At 46.8% G+C, this 15,857-nt stretch overlaps 1 protein-coding gene across 2 annotated transcripts in view; it reads left to right on the top strand.

Annotated features, from left to right (window-relative positions):
* Positions 1-10,258, top strand: part of TAPT1 (transmembrane anterior posterior transformation 1) — a 48,960-nt gene extending 38,702 nt beyond the window's left edge. For both annotated transcript variants that reach the window (XM_077750401.1, XM_077750400.1), the window contains 3 exons: positions 1,130-1,206; positions 4,741-4,901; positions 8,130-10,258. In XM_077750401.1, the coding sequence (XP_077606527.1) occupies positions 1,130-1,206; positions 4,741-4,901; positions 8,130-8,347 (456 nt within the window). In that variant the 3' untranslated portion in view covers positions 8,348-10,258. The remainder of the gene's footprint in view (positions 1-1,129; positions 1,207-4,740; positions 4,902-8,129) is intronic.
* Positions 10,259-15,857: the final 5,599 nt, after the last annotated feature.

Genomic DNA, 15,857 nt, shown 5'->3' with positions numbered 1-15,857 from the left:
TAGCTAAGAATACATTCGATAAAAATGAAATTATTTAAGCCTTGATTGGGGCAGATGGCTTGCCTTCCATATTCATGAGTAAATCCTAGAGCCATCTTACCTTCCGTCACAAGTGTGTGTCCAGCAGGTCCTCTGCCCGGGACAGCCTGTGACAGAGAGGAGACTTCCATATCCATTTTCTCTTAATGGGCAGTCATTGGACATACTACAGCAGTCAGTTCCTTCTGTCTCCACCCAGCCGTTCTTTTACTGAAAGCATTTGTAAAATACTCCTTAAAATGTATCTTATGATACTTGTTTAAGACCCTCTGGAAGACTTCCATTCGATGATAACATCATATTGCTGGATATCAGTTATTTTCCCCGACTTTTCCATTTCCACCCAGCAGTGCCCCTAGACCCTGATATGTGGGCACATTATTAAGCTGAACCTGTAATGTGTAAATATTTTTCAGTGACAGATCCCCCAGATTTATTGAACACACTTCCAAGGGCAGTGCTGTTCGGCCGATATTTCTGTGAGATAAGGAAGAAAACGTGTTTAACCATAACTATCCAAAAGAGACAGAAAATGTCCATTCCTTAAATGATTAACTTTGTAATACTATTCAGTTTTTTTTAACAGTACAAAACTCCTAAGGCTCCCTTTTCTCTCTCCTCCCTATAAGTTCCTGTGGGTTCCTAAAAAGAATCAACGAAAGACAAAAAAAGCAAGAACAAAGGAAATGTCCACCAAATGGTTCTAGCTCCAGTGGGGATACAAGCAGCAAGATGAACTCATTTGTATTTTCCAGAGTGGCTTTTCATTTTAAAGATCAGCTGATTTGCATCTCTGTGAGATACAACTAAATGTGTCACTCACAAGCCTGACTTCACAGTCACCAGCAGTTGAACATGGCATCCTAGATTTGCCTGCACAGACCCAAATCTACCACGGGAGTTGTCACAGGCAGCCAGATTGTGTAGGAATTGTCAAGTCGAGAACGACGTACTTGGGTTCAGACAGGGGCCACAGGGGTGCACCCAGAGTGTTGAAATCAGCATGGATAGGTCTTTATTTAAATATTAACTAATAACTCTGTGATTATGTGTTTTGTGTGTGTGTTGTTTTGGTTTGTTTCTGGCTTAGCTCATCAGAGTCGTCACAAGTTCAGTTAAAGTGCAAGGAATCCTGTCTTATGCCTGCGTCATACTCTTCTATTTTGGGTAAGATTAACTGCTCTGGAACACGTTTTTGGTTATACAGTACAGTATACAGTATGTACAGTATTTACACAAGATGTAATGGCTGTTGCCATCAGTCACCTCACACTACAGCCATTCTTCTAGTCCCGGGGTCCCCTTGACAGCACCTGCCTCCAGGTGTGTCTGTGACTTGCTGAGATTCAATTAAATATGCTGCTATTTGGTACTAGTATTAATAGCACTTTAGATTTTATTTTAATCTTTAGTGAAATCAGTCCGTTTTCAGCTTTAAGCTCTTTCTGCTTAGGATTTTACTTGTACCCATATTTCCTTTCATGATAAAATCTGCCATTACAGTCAGACATTCTCCTGTGTTTAAAAACATCTTCAACTCCATTGATCCATGGGGCTCCCCACGCCGTGGTTTTGCTCAGGTTCTAGGAGTGAGGACGTCTCTGCATAGTTGTCGGGCATCTGTCCCTGCATCGTCCCAAGCCATGTCATCATCACCTTGATTCATGGCTTTGCTCTGACACTTTGTTGAGGCACATAGGAAACTGTTGAGGCAAGGGGTCCGGGGCCTTGATTTCCCCCCGGGGCCTTGATTTTACCCCCAGGTCCTGCCCCTTCTTCATACTCCATGGACTGACCCCCAGAGCCTGAAGCTCAGAGGACCACACACCTCTCTCAGTTGTTTGACATTAAAACCCTGCGCTGCTCCTCCTCTGGCCCAGATGCTCACGCAGCCCTCCCCTCCAGGCTTCTTGGCACTGTGCCTCGTTCGTCGAGTGGTGTTGCTTTAATTGCTCCCAGTTTGCCTAACAAAACATTCTTGTATTTTTCTTGTGACATAAAACAGGAAGGGAAGCATGTGTACGCCACATCTAAAAACCTGTGTTTACTTACAGTTGTGTGTGCGTAATTCACCAAAGTCAACGTGCTTTAATCCGAATGACAGAAAATTCACAACCTTGCCCTGTGTTTCCCCCTCATCTTGTCACTGTCCCTCCCCCCCTCGCCCAGCAGTCCAGACAGACACACCTGCTCACTGACCTTTCCCCTCGACTGATGTGTCCTGAGCCCTGGATCAGGGCAGTGCCTGGATTACCCTCCCCTCCAAAATCTTTCCCAAACCATGTTGTCCATGAAGCCTTCTTTATTCCTTAAGTCCACCAGGCCCAGGACTCTCCCTTGAGTGCAGACAAGTCAGAATTCAGTTGGCCCTCCTGCCACACAGTACTGCGCCGCCCCCACCCCTGGTTTCAGCCTCTTACCCTCCAGGCTCGCCATGACCAAGCGCAGAAGGGAGGCTCGCAGCCTCTGCCCTCCTCATCTGGGCAGCACGCCTCAGTGAGTGCCCGCCAGGTTCTGGTCCCGGGGCAGGACCGGTGTCCTGCCTTCGTGGCTCTGAAATACTAGTGGAAAAACAGACCAGAACCAGCAAAGCAAATCGCTGTAAGATGACGGTCGGTGGTCAGCATCAGGAAGTGCTGCGGGGTAGTGTGAGGAGATGGGGGATGGCAGCCGCGGCCGCCTGTGACCATGCAGGGGCCCCCCCTGGGGAGCTGGTGGTTCAGTAGAGGCCAGATGGAGTGAAGGAGGGAGCCATGCAGATGCCTGGGAGGGTGACAGGCTCGCAGAGGGGACACAGAACAGGCCTTCAGGAGCAGCAGTGGGGAGCACGGTGGTCCAGACGGGGCACTCGGGAGGGGACCCGGCAGCCCCACTGGGGTTCCCGCTGAGGGAAGGAGGGGCCCCTGGAGGCTACCACGCAGAAGAAGGTGCTAGATCTGCTGGATTTTGGCCAGGGCCACTCTGGCCACCACGCGGGGAATGGGCTGGAGCATGTGTGGCAAGGTGGCTGTGGCTGCTCTGCCCCTGAGGTGGTCGCGGCCGATTGGTAGTGATTTGTCCGCTGGTGTGTGTTTTGACAGCGGAGCCAGTCAGGACTTGCTGAGGACTGACTGGACGTGAGGTATAGGGGATAAAAGGAATCCAGTGTAATTCCAGCGTTTGAGGCCCAGCAGTTAGGGCGATAGAATTACTGTGACGGGAAGCCTGTAAGAGATGTGTGGGGGTGTGATTTCGTTTTGTTTTCTTTTGTTCTTTGGAGGGTTGGATTGGAACCAAGAATTCTGGCTTGGATGTAGTAAATTTAGAATCCTGTTAGACATCCCCAAGGTAGTGAGAGGGAAGCAGTGGAAGGTAGGAGTAAGGAGTTGCCAGCAGAGTTGGGTCTGGAGGTGAACGGGGGAGTATTCTGCACACCCAAGTCCTCGGGGCCAGGGGTCTATGTGAGGCCCTCCCTCGGTCATGGCATTCTTGGTGCCTGGGCTGGGGAGGGGGGGACAGTGAAGGAAGCCTGTTTGCTCCTCGCTTTGACCTCCTGCCTGGCCCCTTCTTGGGGTCACTCCCACTGACGTGCCATTTCCTCTCATTGCCACCATCTCCCCTCAGCCGTAAGAGACAGCAGCTGCCTCTTCACTCGCTATAGAACTGGCAGCAATGTCCGTGCTTCTTGGTCATTTGAAGTCCCTGCATGTGAGAGGGTATCATTGTGAAGAGTAATTTTTCAGATTTTTATTTTTTGGTCAGATTTGTATCAAATACATTAAAATGCTATATACATTTTTGGCCCAGAAATTCTACTTCAATAATTATAGCTATTTAGGAATTTCTCTTGGGGAAATACAGATTTCACCTAAGTTTTCCTAATTAGAAATTTCTAAATAGAAACAAAATGTTGGAAATAACCCAAATATCCAGAAATTAAGGGCTTTTGGGGCCTTTGTTATACAATAACCCAAAAGTGATATTTAAGGCCATTAAAACAATGTCACTGAGAAAATTAACTGGTAGGGAAGATATTCATAACCATATATTGTTATGTAAAACAACAACAGCATTTAATAAAACAAAACTGGTTAACATTTCTGTGTGTCAGTTACTGTTCTGAGCATTTACTGGAATCATCCCTTATTACTGGGTAAGAAACTCACTCAGGTCCACACAGGTTCTAAGCAGCACATCAGCACTTGAACTCGGCCGCTTGGCGCCCAGAATCAGCTGTGTCTCTGAACTCCAGCCTCTTCGGCTTTGTAAAATAGCCCCCATTTCTCAACAGTAGGAAGGTACACATTAGTACAAACTCACAGCAAACACTACCAGAATATAATCTACCAAATGTCCCAGTTAGTAGCTCTAGGGTATGGGATTCTAAGTTCTTTTTAGCTCATCTAGATTTACTACATGTACTCCTTTTGCTAGTTAGAGAATAAATGCTAAATAATTTGGGACTAGGTAAAACTTGTAATTGATACAATTTCTTCTTGTACCGAGAACTAAGGAATTTATCAAGCATTTTCCCTTGTGGGGAGGAAGCCTCGGGAAGTCAGGCTTTCATAGGAACCTCGTCTACCTCAGATGTGGGCCTCCGACCCCCAGGCCAGGCTCCTACCCAGGCTCCTTGCCTCCTCTGGAGCCGTGGTGGGAGATGGTGTTCGTGGTCATTGAAATGAATTCCAGCCATGGTCGTTTCCTTCTTTCTGCTTCTAGATTGATCTCCCTGAAAGTCCTTAATAGCATTGTGCTGTTGGGGAAGTCATGTCAGTATGTGAAGGAGGCCAAAATGGAAGAAAAGTTGTTCAGTCCTCCTCCAGCCAGCACACCAGGCAAACCACCCCATAAATCACAGAACAAATGTAAATCCTCTCAAGGTACGTTCCGTTCCCTTCATCACTGTGTGCGTCATTTTCTACAGAGTTAATGGTCTGAATTCTTTCTCCCTGGTGAAAACATCACTATTGGGTTGATGTTTGGCATTGCTTTCAAGATTTGATTTCACTTTGCTGAGTTGTCTTTATTTTTTTTTTTTAACTGTTTTATTTATTTCTAGGAGAGAGAGAGACAGCATGAGCAGGGGAGGGTCAGAGAGAGGGAGTGACAGACTCTGAAACAGGCTCCAGGCTCTGAGCTGGCAGTCAGCACAGAGCCCGACGCAGGGCTCGAACCCACGAACCGTGAGATCATGACCTAAGCAAAAGTCGGACGCTTAACCGACTAAGCCACCCAGGCGCCCCTTCTTTATTTTTTTTTTTAATTTTTTTTATTTTTTGGCTGAGTTGTCTCTAATGTTTCTATTTTATTTTTTATTTAAAAAATTTTTTTTATGTTTTATTTATTTCTGAGAGAGAGAGAGAGAGCATGAGCAGGGGAGGGTCAGAGAGAGGGAGTGACAGACTCTGAAACAGGCTCCAGGCTCTGAGCTGGCAGTCAGCACAGAGCCCGACGCAGGGCTCGAACCCACGAACCGTGAGATCATGACCTGAGCTGAAGTCGGACGCTCAACTGACTGAGCCACCCAGGCGCCCCTAATGTTTCTATTTTAGATCTCATCGCAGATACACCCCATGCAATGCTCTGAGTTTTTCTGTGTATTCATTGTTCAGTAGATGATTTTTGAGCACCTCATACATTGGTGGGGAAAACACGCAGAGCTGGTTCTGACTGCAGGAGACAGAGAGAAAGCCAGGGGGCAGTAGTGCTACGGAGAAAACTCCAGCGGGTCCAGAAAGGGGAGTGTGGCCTGGAGTCAGGAGCTCCCCCAGCCAAGGAGACAGCCCTCCCGGCGGAGCGCCAGCAGCACGTGCATGCGAGGGCCTGGGGCAGGAAGCTGCTGGGCGTGTGGAGACCAGCAAAGGCCAGGTGGCTGGAGTGGACCCTCCCATGGAAGAGGGACTGGAGAAGGCATCGGAGAGGCCACCTGCCGCCTGTTGTGAGGACCACGATTCTTACTGTGTGGGAAGGGGCCGCTCCAGGGTTTGGAGCAGAGGAGTGACGTGATACAGCTGACATTTTAAAAGGATCCTTCTCAAGCTTTGCGGAAAGTAGACTCAGGAAGAGTGAGCCCAGAGATAGAGGTCAGCCTGGGGCCCAGAGGGGAGACCGCCTGGCTCAGAGCTGGGGTTAGTGTTGTGAGCATTCTGGAAAGATCTGGAAGAGCACGGAATTTGCTGATGAGTTTTACATTGTAAGACAGAAGTGAAGGAGGATTCCGGGGCTGCTGGCCTGGAATGTTTGGAGGAAGAAGCAGAACACTGACGTAATGTTTGTCATTAGATGGCAGCTCCCTGTTCTCATGGTATTTGTTCATATGGCTTTGCATCTAAATGGCTTATTTTTAAATATAAATATATCACCCGGCTACTGTGTGCCGGGTGATATATGGGATGCTGGAGATACACAGATAAATAAATTGTGCTGCAGGGCCTTGCAGACAGAGGAGTGGGTAAAAGTGGATAATCCAGACAGGTGAGCGGGTTGTGGACAGGCCTGGAGCGGACAGGGCAGGCTCCCTTCCTGGAGGTGGTGAAGCCTGTGCTAAATCTCGAAGGATGAGAAGTGGGTCCAGGTGAAGATGGGTGGAGGGGGCACTTCTGAAACCCACAGGCCTGAGCCGAGTCTGGAGGCCTGAAAGGCAGCCAGGGAAACAGCAGCCCAGGGTTCCAGGCGTGGCGTGTGCTGTGGGAAGGGGCCACGTCCAGGCTGAAGGCAGGGTCGTGCTCAGGTGTGCTTCCCAGGGAGCCAAGAGGAAAGTGAAATCTTGTACAACAACTTGAAAACAACGTTTGTCATAGCAGAAAGCACATAAATACTCTTAGTAACACGGGATTGCGTCTGTGTCGACCGGGTCAGTCGTAGTGGCCCACACGCAGTCTTATGCTGGGCACCTTCAGCACGTTGACAGATGAGCGTCAGTCATGCCATCGGGGGTCCAGTCTGATGGGGGATGAGGGAGGTAACACTTTTAAGTGCACACCTCAGTTCCAGCCATCGGCTCCAGAGCCACATACTAAGAAGTGCATTTGGGACGAGAATCTGAGTGTCCGCGTAGGGTGGGAGGTCGGGAGACCACAGGCCACACACTGTTGAGGAAGGTGTAAGTCAGGTGGCTCAGGCTCCATTCAAGGATGAAAAGAGGGGCCAGCTCTCAAAACAGCGTCGTGTTCATCACGTTCTTTCAGAAACCAGGGACAATGGTGGGGGTGGGGGCAGCCGGGGGGGCAAGAAAATAGCCTCCATGTTCGTGGCCCGTCATGGCGGTGGCTGCTGCAGATGTATAGTGTGTCCGCACCCATCAGATTATTCGTTTTAGAGATGTTCAGTGCACGTGCTGTCATGTTTACCTTGATGAGGCCGCTCCCGTACGTAAGGACGGAATGTGGATTCACAGATTGGCAGCCGGGGGCCTTGGCACAGCCGTCCTGCAGGCCGCGTTCCAGGACTCCTGGGACCCAGAGTGACATTTGGGTCTTGTCGATCGGTCTGCTTCACCCTCTGTTTGGGACTCCCCGCAGGTGAACTGCTAAGTTGAGCTAAATTTTATAGCCTCACATTTCAGAAATTTCCCTCTCTGTAGTAAGAATTTACTTCTAATTGACCAGACTGTCTAATTTGAATTCTTCTGGCCTTAGTGGTGGCAAAATGTTTGATTTTTGTCCTGGAAGAAAGAAAAGAAATAGGCCGGTGCTGGTACCCGGAGGAGGTAGGATGTTTCTGAGCCCGCCGCTCCCTGACGTCCTGGCCACTGGAGCCAATGTTAACTGTTGAGGCAGCAGTCATGTCAGGACTGGGTTACGCCGGAGGGGGTTTGTTAGAGAGGAGTTCTGATCTTTCCAAAGTTGGGTAGTGGCGGTATTTGTGTGAGACTATTCACATAATAGCCCTTCTGTAGGATTTTATTGAGCAAACAGAAATGGCGCAGCCACTGAGTTTCACAATAAACCATGGCCGCTGACGTGTCACATGCTATTTGGTTATCACTTGCTCTACTGAGAAGATGGATGGCGGACACGTTTTTTCATTACCACTCTGTTGGTAAACTTGTATTTATTAGAAGTTGGGGGGAAATCCTTTTCTAACCAACGGGATCTGTTTTTCCACAGAAGAAACCCTGTCAGCTTCGGCCACCAGCCAGCCTGTTCATCCAAAGGAAAACGTCATACCCTTACTGGTCACAAGCAGTTCTGATCAGTTTCTGACGACTCCAGATGGCGATGAGAAGGACATAACGCAGGAAAGCTCTGAATTAAAGCACAGATCCTCAAAGAAAGATTTGCTAGAGGTAGACAGGTTCACAATCTGTGGAAACCGAATCGACTGAGCTCTGGGGCCGAGTCCTGGGGCGGGAGACACTCTGCTCCCGGGACGGACAGATGCGAAAAATGGCACTTAAATATTTATTTAAAAACTTAAATTATTAATGGAAAGCGAATCTTAATATCTTTCTTCCAGTAATGTGGTCTGGCTGAAGGTCAGGTCACAGAACAGCAGTGACCTCCAGCCTGGACCCTGGAAACCGGACGGGTGAGGAGAAGCCCCCCGGCTTGGCAGACAGCAGTCACTTCCGGGCCTCGTGGGGGCCGCCTCACAATCACTTTGCCGTATCCGTCTGCGCTTCCAGAACCTCGAATTCTCCCTCGAGGCCTCTTCCATACAAGGATATACCTGGAAAACTGTGAAGCTTTTACCATGACATTACCTTTCCAGCTCATACTGTTTTCACAAACAGGTTTCAGACTTGACTTCACTTGCCAAAGCATTAAAAAAAGAAAAAGATTAAAACTTAAGTCAAGATAAATGTTCTTACCACCAAAATAATCCCTGAAGATGTATCTGAATTAATCAGAATAAAAGGCTACCTAAAATAATTCATGAAGAATAGTAGCATTTTATAGGAAGAAACCCTAAGCCGGTTTGTTTATTTAAAAAATATTCATTAATGAAGGTTATGCATCTCAGAGAAAACGTTTCATAATTTTTCAGTTTACTCTTTAAAGCAAAATGTGAGGTGTGTGTTGTTTCAATTGCAATGGGGAGAATAGAAATACCCTTATCAAAAGGCACTTTTTATACTCAAAAAGCAGAGCAGTGTTAACTTTCTTGTACAGTTAACTGGTTTCGCTTTAAAACTAATTGCTTCATGAATTGTTACAGTTAAAAGGATCTGTTATCGAATGGGCTGAAGAATTGTCATTGTACAAAACCCAAAGGTGTCGACTTTAACTGAGTTTTTCAAAGTGACAGGTTTAAAGTAAATATTCTAAGTGGTTTGGGCAGTGTCTTGCTTGGGCTTAAAAAATGCGTCAGTCTTTCTGACCGGAGGCTCCGTGGGTATGCCCGAGCTGGGGCACCCGTGGGCTCAGGGCCTGTGGGCCGCCGTCTGGGTGTGGGGAGACCGTTGTGTCTGGATGCTGGGAACAGCAGCCAAAGGTGCTTTTTGGTTTTGTTCGAGATCAAGATTCCATTTCTGCTCAATTACTACTTTGTGGCCTGCGTCCTAGGACAAGTTTTTTCCCACCAGTTTTATCTTGAGAGACCTTTCTGCATTTTTATAAAAATTTTACAGCGTCTCATTTCAAAACGTCCAGATGTTACTGTTCACTGTCATTTCCTTTGATGTTTTCATTTTGAAGCCCAGCTCTCGTGCTGATATTTCAGGCATGTAACATGCAGAAAGTAAATTTTAGGGGCTTTCTCTATTTCCTGGGTGAAATATAAAGCAAGCTTTAATGTTTGGCTTCTTCATGAGAAATATGGAAGTGGATTTTAATGTTTTGCATCAGCTAAGGAAATCTAAAGGTGGATGTTCACATAGGGTAAAAAATGAAGTCCTGTTGAAATGCTTTTGTGAAACCGGAAGTATTGCAAGTTAAAAATGAAAAGACTTTTGTGTATGTTTCAATGAAGCCCATTTTAGAATTCTACTTTGTTCCGTCTCCTCATCACCACCAAAAGGAACAGTGTCCACATGAATGGAATAGTTTGGGGGAAACTTTGCCAAATGTAGCCCTGATCAGTGCAAGAATATGATTTGGGTGTATCTTTCCATTCAGCTTGAATTAGCCTGTTATTATTGTGCTGTCATTTTCGGAAGATTTCATTTCCTTTGCAGGATATATTGGGAGTTGGGAATGAAGTTCATTTCTTCTGCTAAAATGGCATTCAGTACTAATTTTATAAGTGCATCTTGTGTGAAACTCAATAAATTCAATTTTGTAATCTTTTTTAAAAAGGTCACTGAATTTATTTTAATAAGGTTTACTGCTCTATTTGCTGGTGTAAATTTCCCACTCTGTAATGAGGACTTACTTCTAATTGACAAGTGACAGGACTGTCTAATTTGAATTCTTCTTTTGGTCTTAATGGTGGCAAAATGTTTGATTTTTGTCCTGGGGGGAAAAAAAGGGCTAGTACTTGATCATAGATCGTTTAATATCTCTCAGCTGATGGAGGTATTTGCATTTTGAAGGTGTTTTGAATGTCACATGATGTGTTTTTCACATCTGGGAGTCAAGTGCAAGACAGTACTTTGGTATGTTGTTGTTTTGTTTTGTTTTGTTTTTAAACTAAGGTACAACAGAGGTCAGACTCTAATGAGCTTTTCCTTTGGAACAGAAGTGTAACCACCAGGGTCATTGAGGAACTTGTCCCAATTTTCCTTGTGCTTTGCACCTCTGTACTTTGGCTAGCAGTTAGACTTTATACCCATTATCCATGTACATGGAAGAAACGTGTTCTCATTAGACCCTCAAAAATGTTTCTGCCACCCCTGGTAACTTAGCAGAGGAGGAGATAAATTCACAAAACAATTTAAAATCACATTTTGATACATTTCAGTTTATACATTTATGTGTTGTTTCAACAGACATTTATTAATACCTTCTTTGTGTCAGGGACTGTCTGAGATGCTGGGATCAGCCACGACCAAAGCTGCTCTTCTGGGGAAGAGCGATAGTAAACGCATCAGCGGGATGACATCCTCTAGTGACACACTGCATAGTGGCCAGAGCATCTTTCGGGTTTATCCCAGGTCTAAAATAAATATAAGTCTTTTAACGCTTCATAGAAGTCTGATTGGTTTTCCTATTTTATTCGTGTAAAGTAAGAGAATTATGCAGCAGTTTCCTAGTACTTTTATAAAACAAATAAGAAAATACTTTTTTGTTTTTTGTTTTTTGTTTTTTTAATACTGAAGACTGCCAGTTGTCCATCAGAATCTGTTCTGCTCCATAAGCACAGAGCTGCCCCTGGGCACGTAGCTGTCGGCCTTTGGGGACCACGTTCCCAAGTCCTCCTTGCTGTTACTTGTGGCCTAGTGACACCAAGGGATGTAAGTCAAGGGATACATGCCATTACGGACTCCCCTCCACCTTCTCTTCCCTCCCCGCTCCCCCCACTGGAACCCAGAGAAGCTGTGACTTTGCCCCAACCATGCAGGTAAACACAGTGCCCACAGGCCACAGAACCGCAGGAGGGATGGAACCGGGCCCCTGGCTGCCTCTGTGGAGAGAGCCACCTGTCCATTAGGCACACTCAGCTGAGACTATACCTGAGAGAGAAATAAATGCCTTTGTTTCTAAGCCACTGAATCCAGAAGGTCAGTGTCCCAGCCCAAATTAACACACTAAGAAATCTGGAAGCGTCTATTTAGAGATCTTTACACAAGTGGAATGAGGTATAAGACCTCAAAGACGCGTACTTCTGAGAACACTCTGGATTCCCATATGTAGTCTGTTGTTTGTAGGGAAAAGATAAAGATGACTGGGTCCCCCTCGTTCAAAGGTCACTCCCACCACCGTGGCCATCTTGAACTGAACTTCAAATTTGCTCTTCAACGGCAAAGGCCTGTTTGTTCACATACTGTACTGAACAGACATGCATCGTCCCTTATCTCTCAGGAAACGGTGTGCAGGAAGAGATGTTGAGTATCGTCTAACAGCCCAGAGGAGTGGAGGTAAACGAGTTAATAGGAGAGCGGCAAAAATATGGTCGTCAGGGGCCAGTTTGAGGCAAATGGTTCCGTGCAAGTGATTCTTCAAAATATCCGTGTGCTCTGGTTCAGCATGATACGTGGCGTTCATGCGTGCCCAAGACATCTGGGATGGTTTCGCTTGTGTTTAATCCGATTAGATAGAAATGTCTACAGTTGAGGGGGGAAGGTGTTAAAGCAATTGGCATTCTAAGGAAGTTTTAGTGATCTGAAAAGCCTGCTTGTAGAGAACACCTAATGTTCGGCAGCGGGCTTTGCTGTTCTAAATTTCAGTAAGAAAAGAAAATCAATACGTATGGGCAAGTCGGTAAAACTCATGTTTTGACATCACGTAGTAAAGTTGTATTTGAAATCGTTTGATATTTAATGAAAAAGAAGGGTAGGCATCCGCACAACATAGTTTGCTGTCAGCTTGCAACTTTTCTTTTTAGCAGGTGGGAGGGTAAGGGTAGTGGGGGAGGGCGTCCTGGAGTACATGAGGCACCTCTTAAAAAAGATTGGATCAGGGATTACAGAATGTCTAAGCTCTCAAAGGGTGACTTGCCTGCCATTATTGTTGAAACTGCCATTTTTAATAAGCATATTTTTATTTCATCTTACATATGTCTACATAAGAATGTAAACACTAGAAATTTGCTATAATGTCAAGGTTATTAAACCAGATGCAGTGAAATACAAGAAAAATGCATAAATATCTTGTAGGGCTTGATTTAACGAATATTCATTGCACAGTCACTATAGAAAGCACAGAAGTGAATACGCTCTGATCACAGAGCTTTTTGAAGGTCTAGTGGGCAGATGGTTGAACGGATTTGGCAATTACAGTCCCATGAGCCAAGTGCTACCATAAACATGGGTACTGGCTGCAGCAGAGAACCTCATTCAGATGGGGTCCCGCTATGTTCACTGCTGGGAACCTAGCACCTACCTTGTATGGTTCCTGGCATGTGTGGGTGGCCAAAAAATATTTATTGGATGAATAAACATGGGAGTGATCGCGGAGAACCTGCACTCAACTACCTTAAAAAGAGAGTAGGAATTAGATGGATAAGAAAGGAAAGGAAGAGCCAGCCAGGCACGGACGAAGGAGTAAAGCATGGCTCGACTGCACAAGGTACGTCCACTCACTGGATGCATGTCTGAGTGCCAGTCATCCAATGCCAACCGTCATGCTCAGAATATGAGAAGAAACAGCTTCATTCCAGGGGGCAGTTGGAGAAGGAGGCAAGGGCAAGATCTGGAGAGCTTTGAATCCCTTACCAAGAGTCTTGGACTTGCTCCTGTAGGCAATGGGAGGAACTTGGGATCTTACACTGGATCATTGGAATTCTCAAATGAGACGATAAATGGGCAACAAAAAGCTACTTGTAGCCATAAAGTGTTAGGTAACTTGTTCAAGGTCACATGGGTAGCACATATCAGAGCAGAAAGCCCTTCCCTGAGAAGCCTGTGCCTCTACCTCTGGGTTCTCTGCTGCTTGTGGGAGGGAAGAGAAGCAGAGACCATGAGACCCTTAAAGCCACCGCGGTCATTCCTGCCAGAGGAACAGGACCTATGGGATGTCAGATGCGGTGACCTTTCGAATGTTGAGTGTCTATGATGTGGGGGTGGAGTCAGAGGCTTATTTGGAGACACTACAAACCTGCTTATCTGTAGATCGGGCTTGATAATATCCACTTCTCAAGGTCATTGGGAGGATTAAGAGCATCTGACACCCATTTGTAAACGATGCAGGACTGTGCAAATCGAAGCTGTTGACCCTCATCGCCCAGGCCTCATAGCCTAGATTACTGGCCGTCAAAGTGTGGTCCCCGACCTGCAGCATCCGTCACCTGGGACATGTTAGAAATGCAGATTCTTGGGACACCTGGATGACTCAGTCGGCCAAGCATCTGACTTCCGTTCAGGTCATGGTCTCACCGTTCATGGGTTCGAGCCTGGTGTCAGGTTCCGTGCTGTCAGCTCAGAGCCTGGAGCCTGCTTCGGATTCTGTGTCTGCCTCTCTCTCTCTGCCCCTCCCCCACTCACACTCTGTCTTTCTCGCTCAAAAATAAGTAAACATTAAAGAAAATTTTTTAAATAAAAAGAAGGGAGCAGATTTGCTTTCTCGAAATTGGACAGTCCAGGAAGGCCTCTGTGTCAGCTGCAGCCTGGGCTAGAAGGAACCTCATAGATGCAGAGAGCCGCAAGTTCAAAGCTGCCGGCATGAGAGCAAGCAGTGTATATTCTACCAGTAAAAGGAAGTTCAGCAGAGTCAGAGGCCATTGGTGTGGGGTCCAGGCCGTCCAAGCCCAGGGACACGAGTTAGGGTACTGCTGGTCCAAGGACCCAGGAAGAAGACAGGATGCTGCATTTTTTCTGACCTTGTGGAGAATGGGTTACAGAGCAGCTAGTGCAGAATCAGGGAGACCAGTGAGGGGACTGTTTGGAAGGGAATTCACTGGGCTCAGGCCGGCCTGGAGTCACAGCAGGGCCGTGCCGGGAGCCCCCAGGCTGACCTGACCCTGTCTGCACCTTGCCACCTCCGCAGGAACCCCTAAGCCCCCACTGGCAAAGCAGTCACAGAACAGAGGACTCAACCTAGACTTGATCCCCTCGTCTCTTCCACGCTGGCACAAAATTCACTTTTGTCTGACTCTGCTTCTCATTGGATGGGCCTGGTGATGAGCAGCCTTCGGACGTGCTGCTCGGTAGAAATAATTCCCCGAGGCTGGCTGGGCTGCTCCCTGGCCCGCGACAGAAACCACGTTTCCTGAAGGAGAAGTGGAAGAGCCCATGCTGAGTAGCAGGGAAATGGGCTCAGGCCCTCCCGCCTTGGACCCAGGAAGGGAAGAAGCTGTTGGCAAGTGGAATAAAGCCATGCGGTTTCAGATTCTGTCTGTCTTTAATTGCAAAACACAGCAGGAAAGAACGTGACTTTCCCTTGTGAATACAACGGATAGCAGTGCCCAGTTCCTTTCTCCCTCAAAGGTAGCATGTTTAAAGATGGCTCAGATCCTAGACTCATGGTGTTTTCACCCTGAAGGGGTGTAACAACACAGCCAACCTCTCCCCCAGGGGCAAGCTGTTTTTCTCCTGCACCCCTGATAGGTGGCCATCTGGCTGGGACGGGAAATACCTATGGTGGTGGTGGCGGTGGTGGTGGTGGTAGTAGTAGTAGTAGTAGTAGTAGTAGTAGTTTTAAAAGCAGTACTTATTAAACATCTGCTACAAGCCATCATACAAGGCCCTTTCAATTCATACCTCCCGTAACCTGCACAATATCCCCACAAAGTCCCCTATTCTATAGATGTGGAAACTGAGGCCTGAAGGCTCTTTTCTCAAGTCACCCAGCTGGAGAGGAACAGGAGGGAGGTTTACAGCCCAGCCCCTGCGACAGTAAAATGTCAGCCTGTCACCAATGCACGGAGCTCAGACCTCAGGGCCACCCCACACACGAGCTCTTCTCAACACACACACAATCTTTTTTTCTTACATCAAGGAGTTTTCTAACAAAAGCATGCGTAGTTAACAAACTTTCCATCCCTTCTGACCTCCTTTGGTTCACATTTTCCAGACTCCCATATGATTCTAATTCTCCGTAGATCGGCATTGCTGAGTGCTATTTTTAGGATTTGGATTATGAATGGATTGTTCTGGTTCTGTTTGTTGTTTATTCTGTTTAGCACCTTTTTCCACCTACTGAATCATGACAAAGCATAACAATGTGGATTTTTATGTGACGCCTGGCACTTTTCAAATAGCCTCTCTTTGGCTTCTCATTCACCCCTGCAGGGTGGGTACAAGAGGGATCGAGATGTCCATGTGCCCTGATTTTCCAGGTGCTTGGATGCAGTGCCTG

This window comes from Crocuta crocuta, unplaced genomic scaffold (genome assembly GCF_008692635.1).
Source record: "Crocuta crocuta isolate KB4526 unplaced genomic scaffold, BGI_CrCroc_1.0 scaffold179, whole genome shotgun sequence".
Taxonomy (NCBI): Eukaryota; Metazoa; Chordata; class Mammalia; order Carnivora; family Hyaenidae; genus Crocuta; species Crocuta crocuta.
This window is presented reverse-complemented; position numbering and strand designations above follow the sequence as displayed.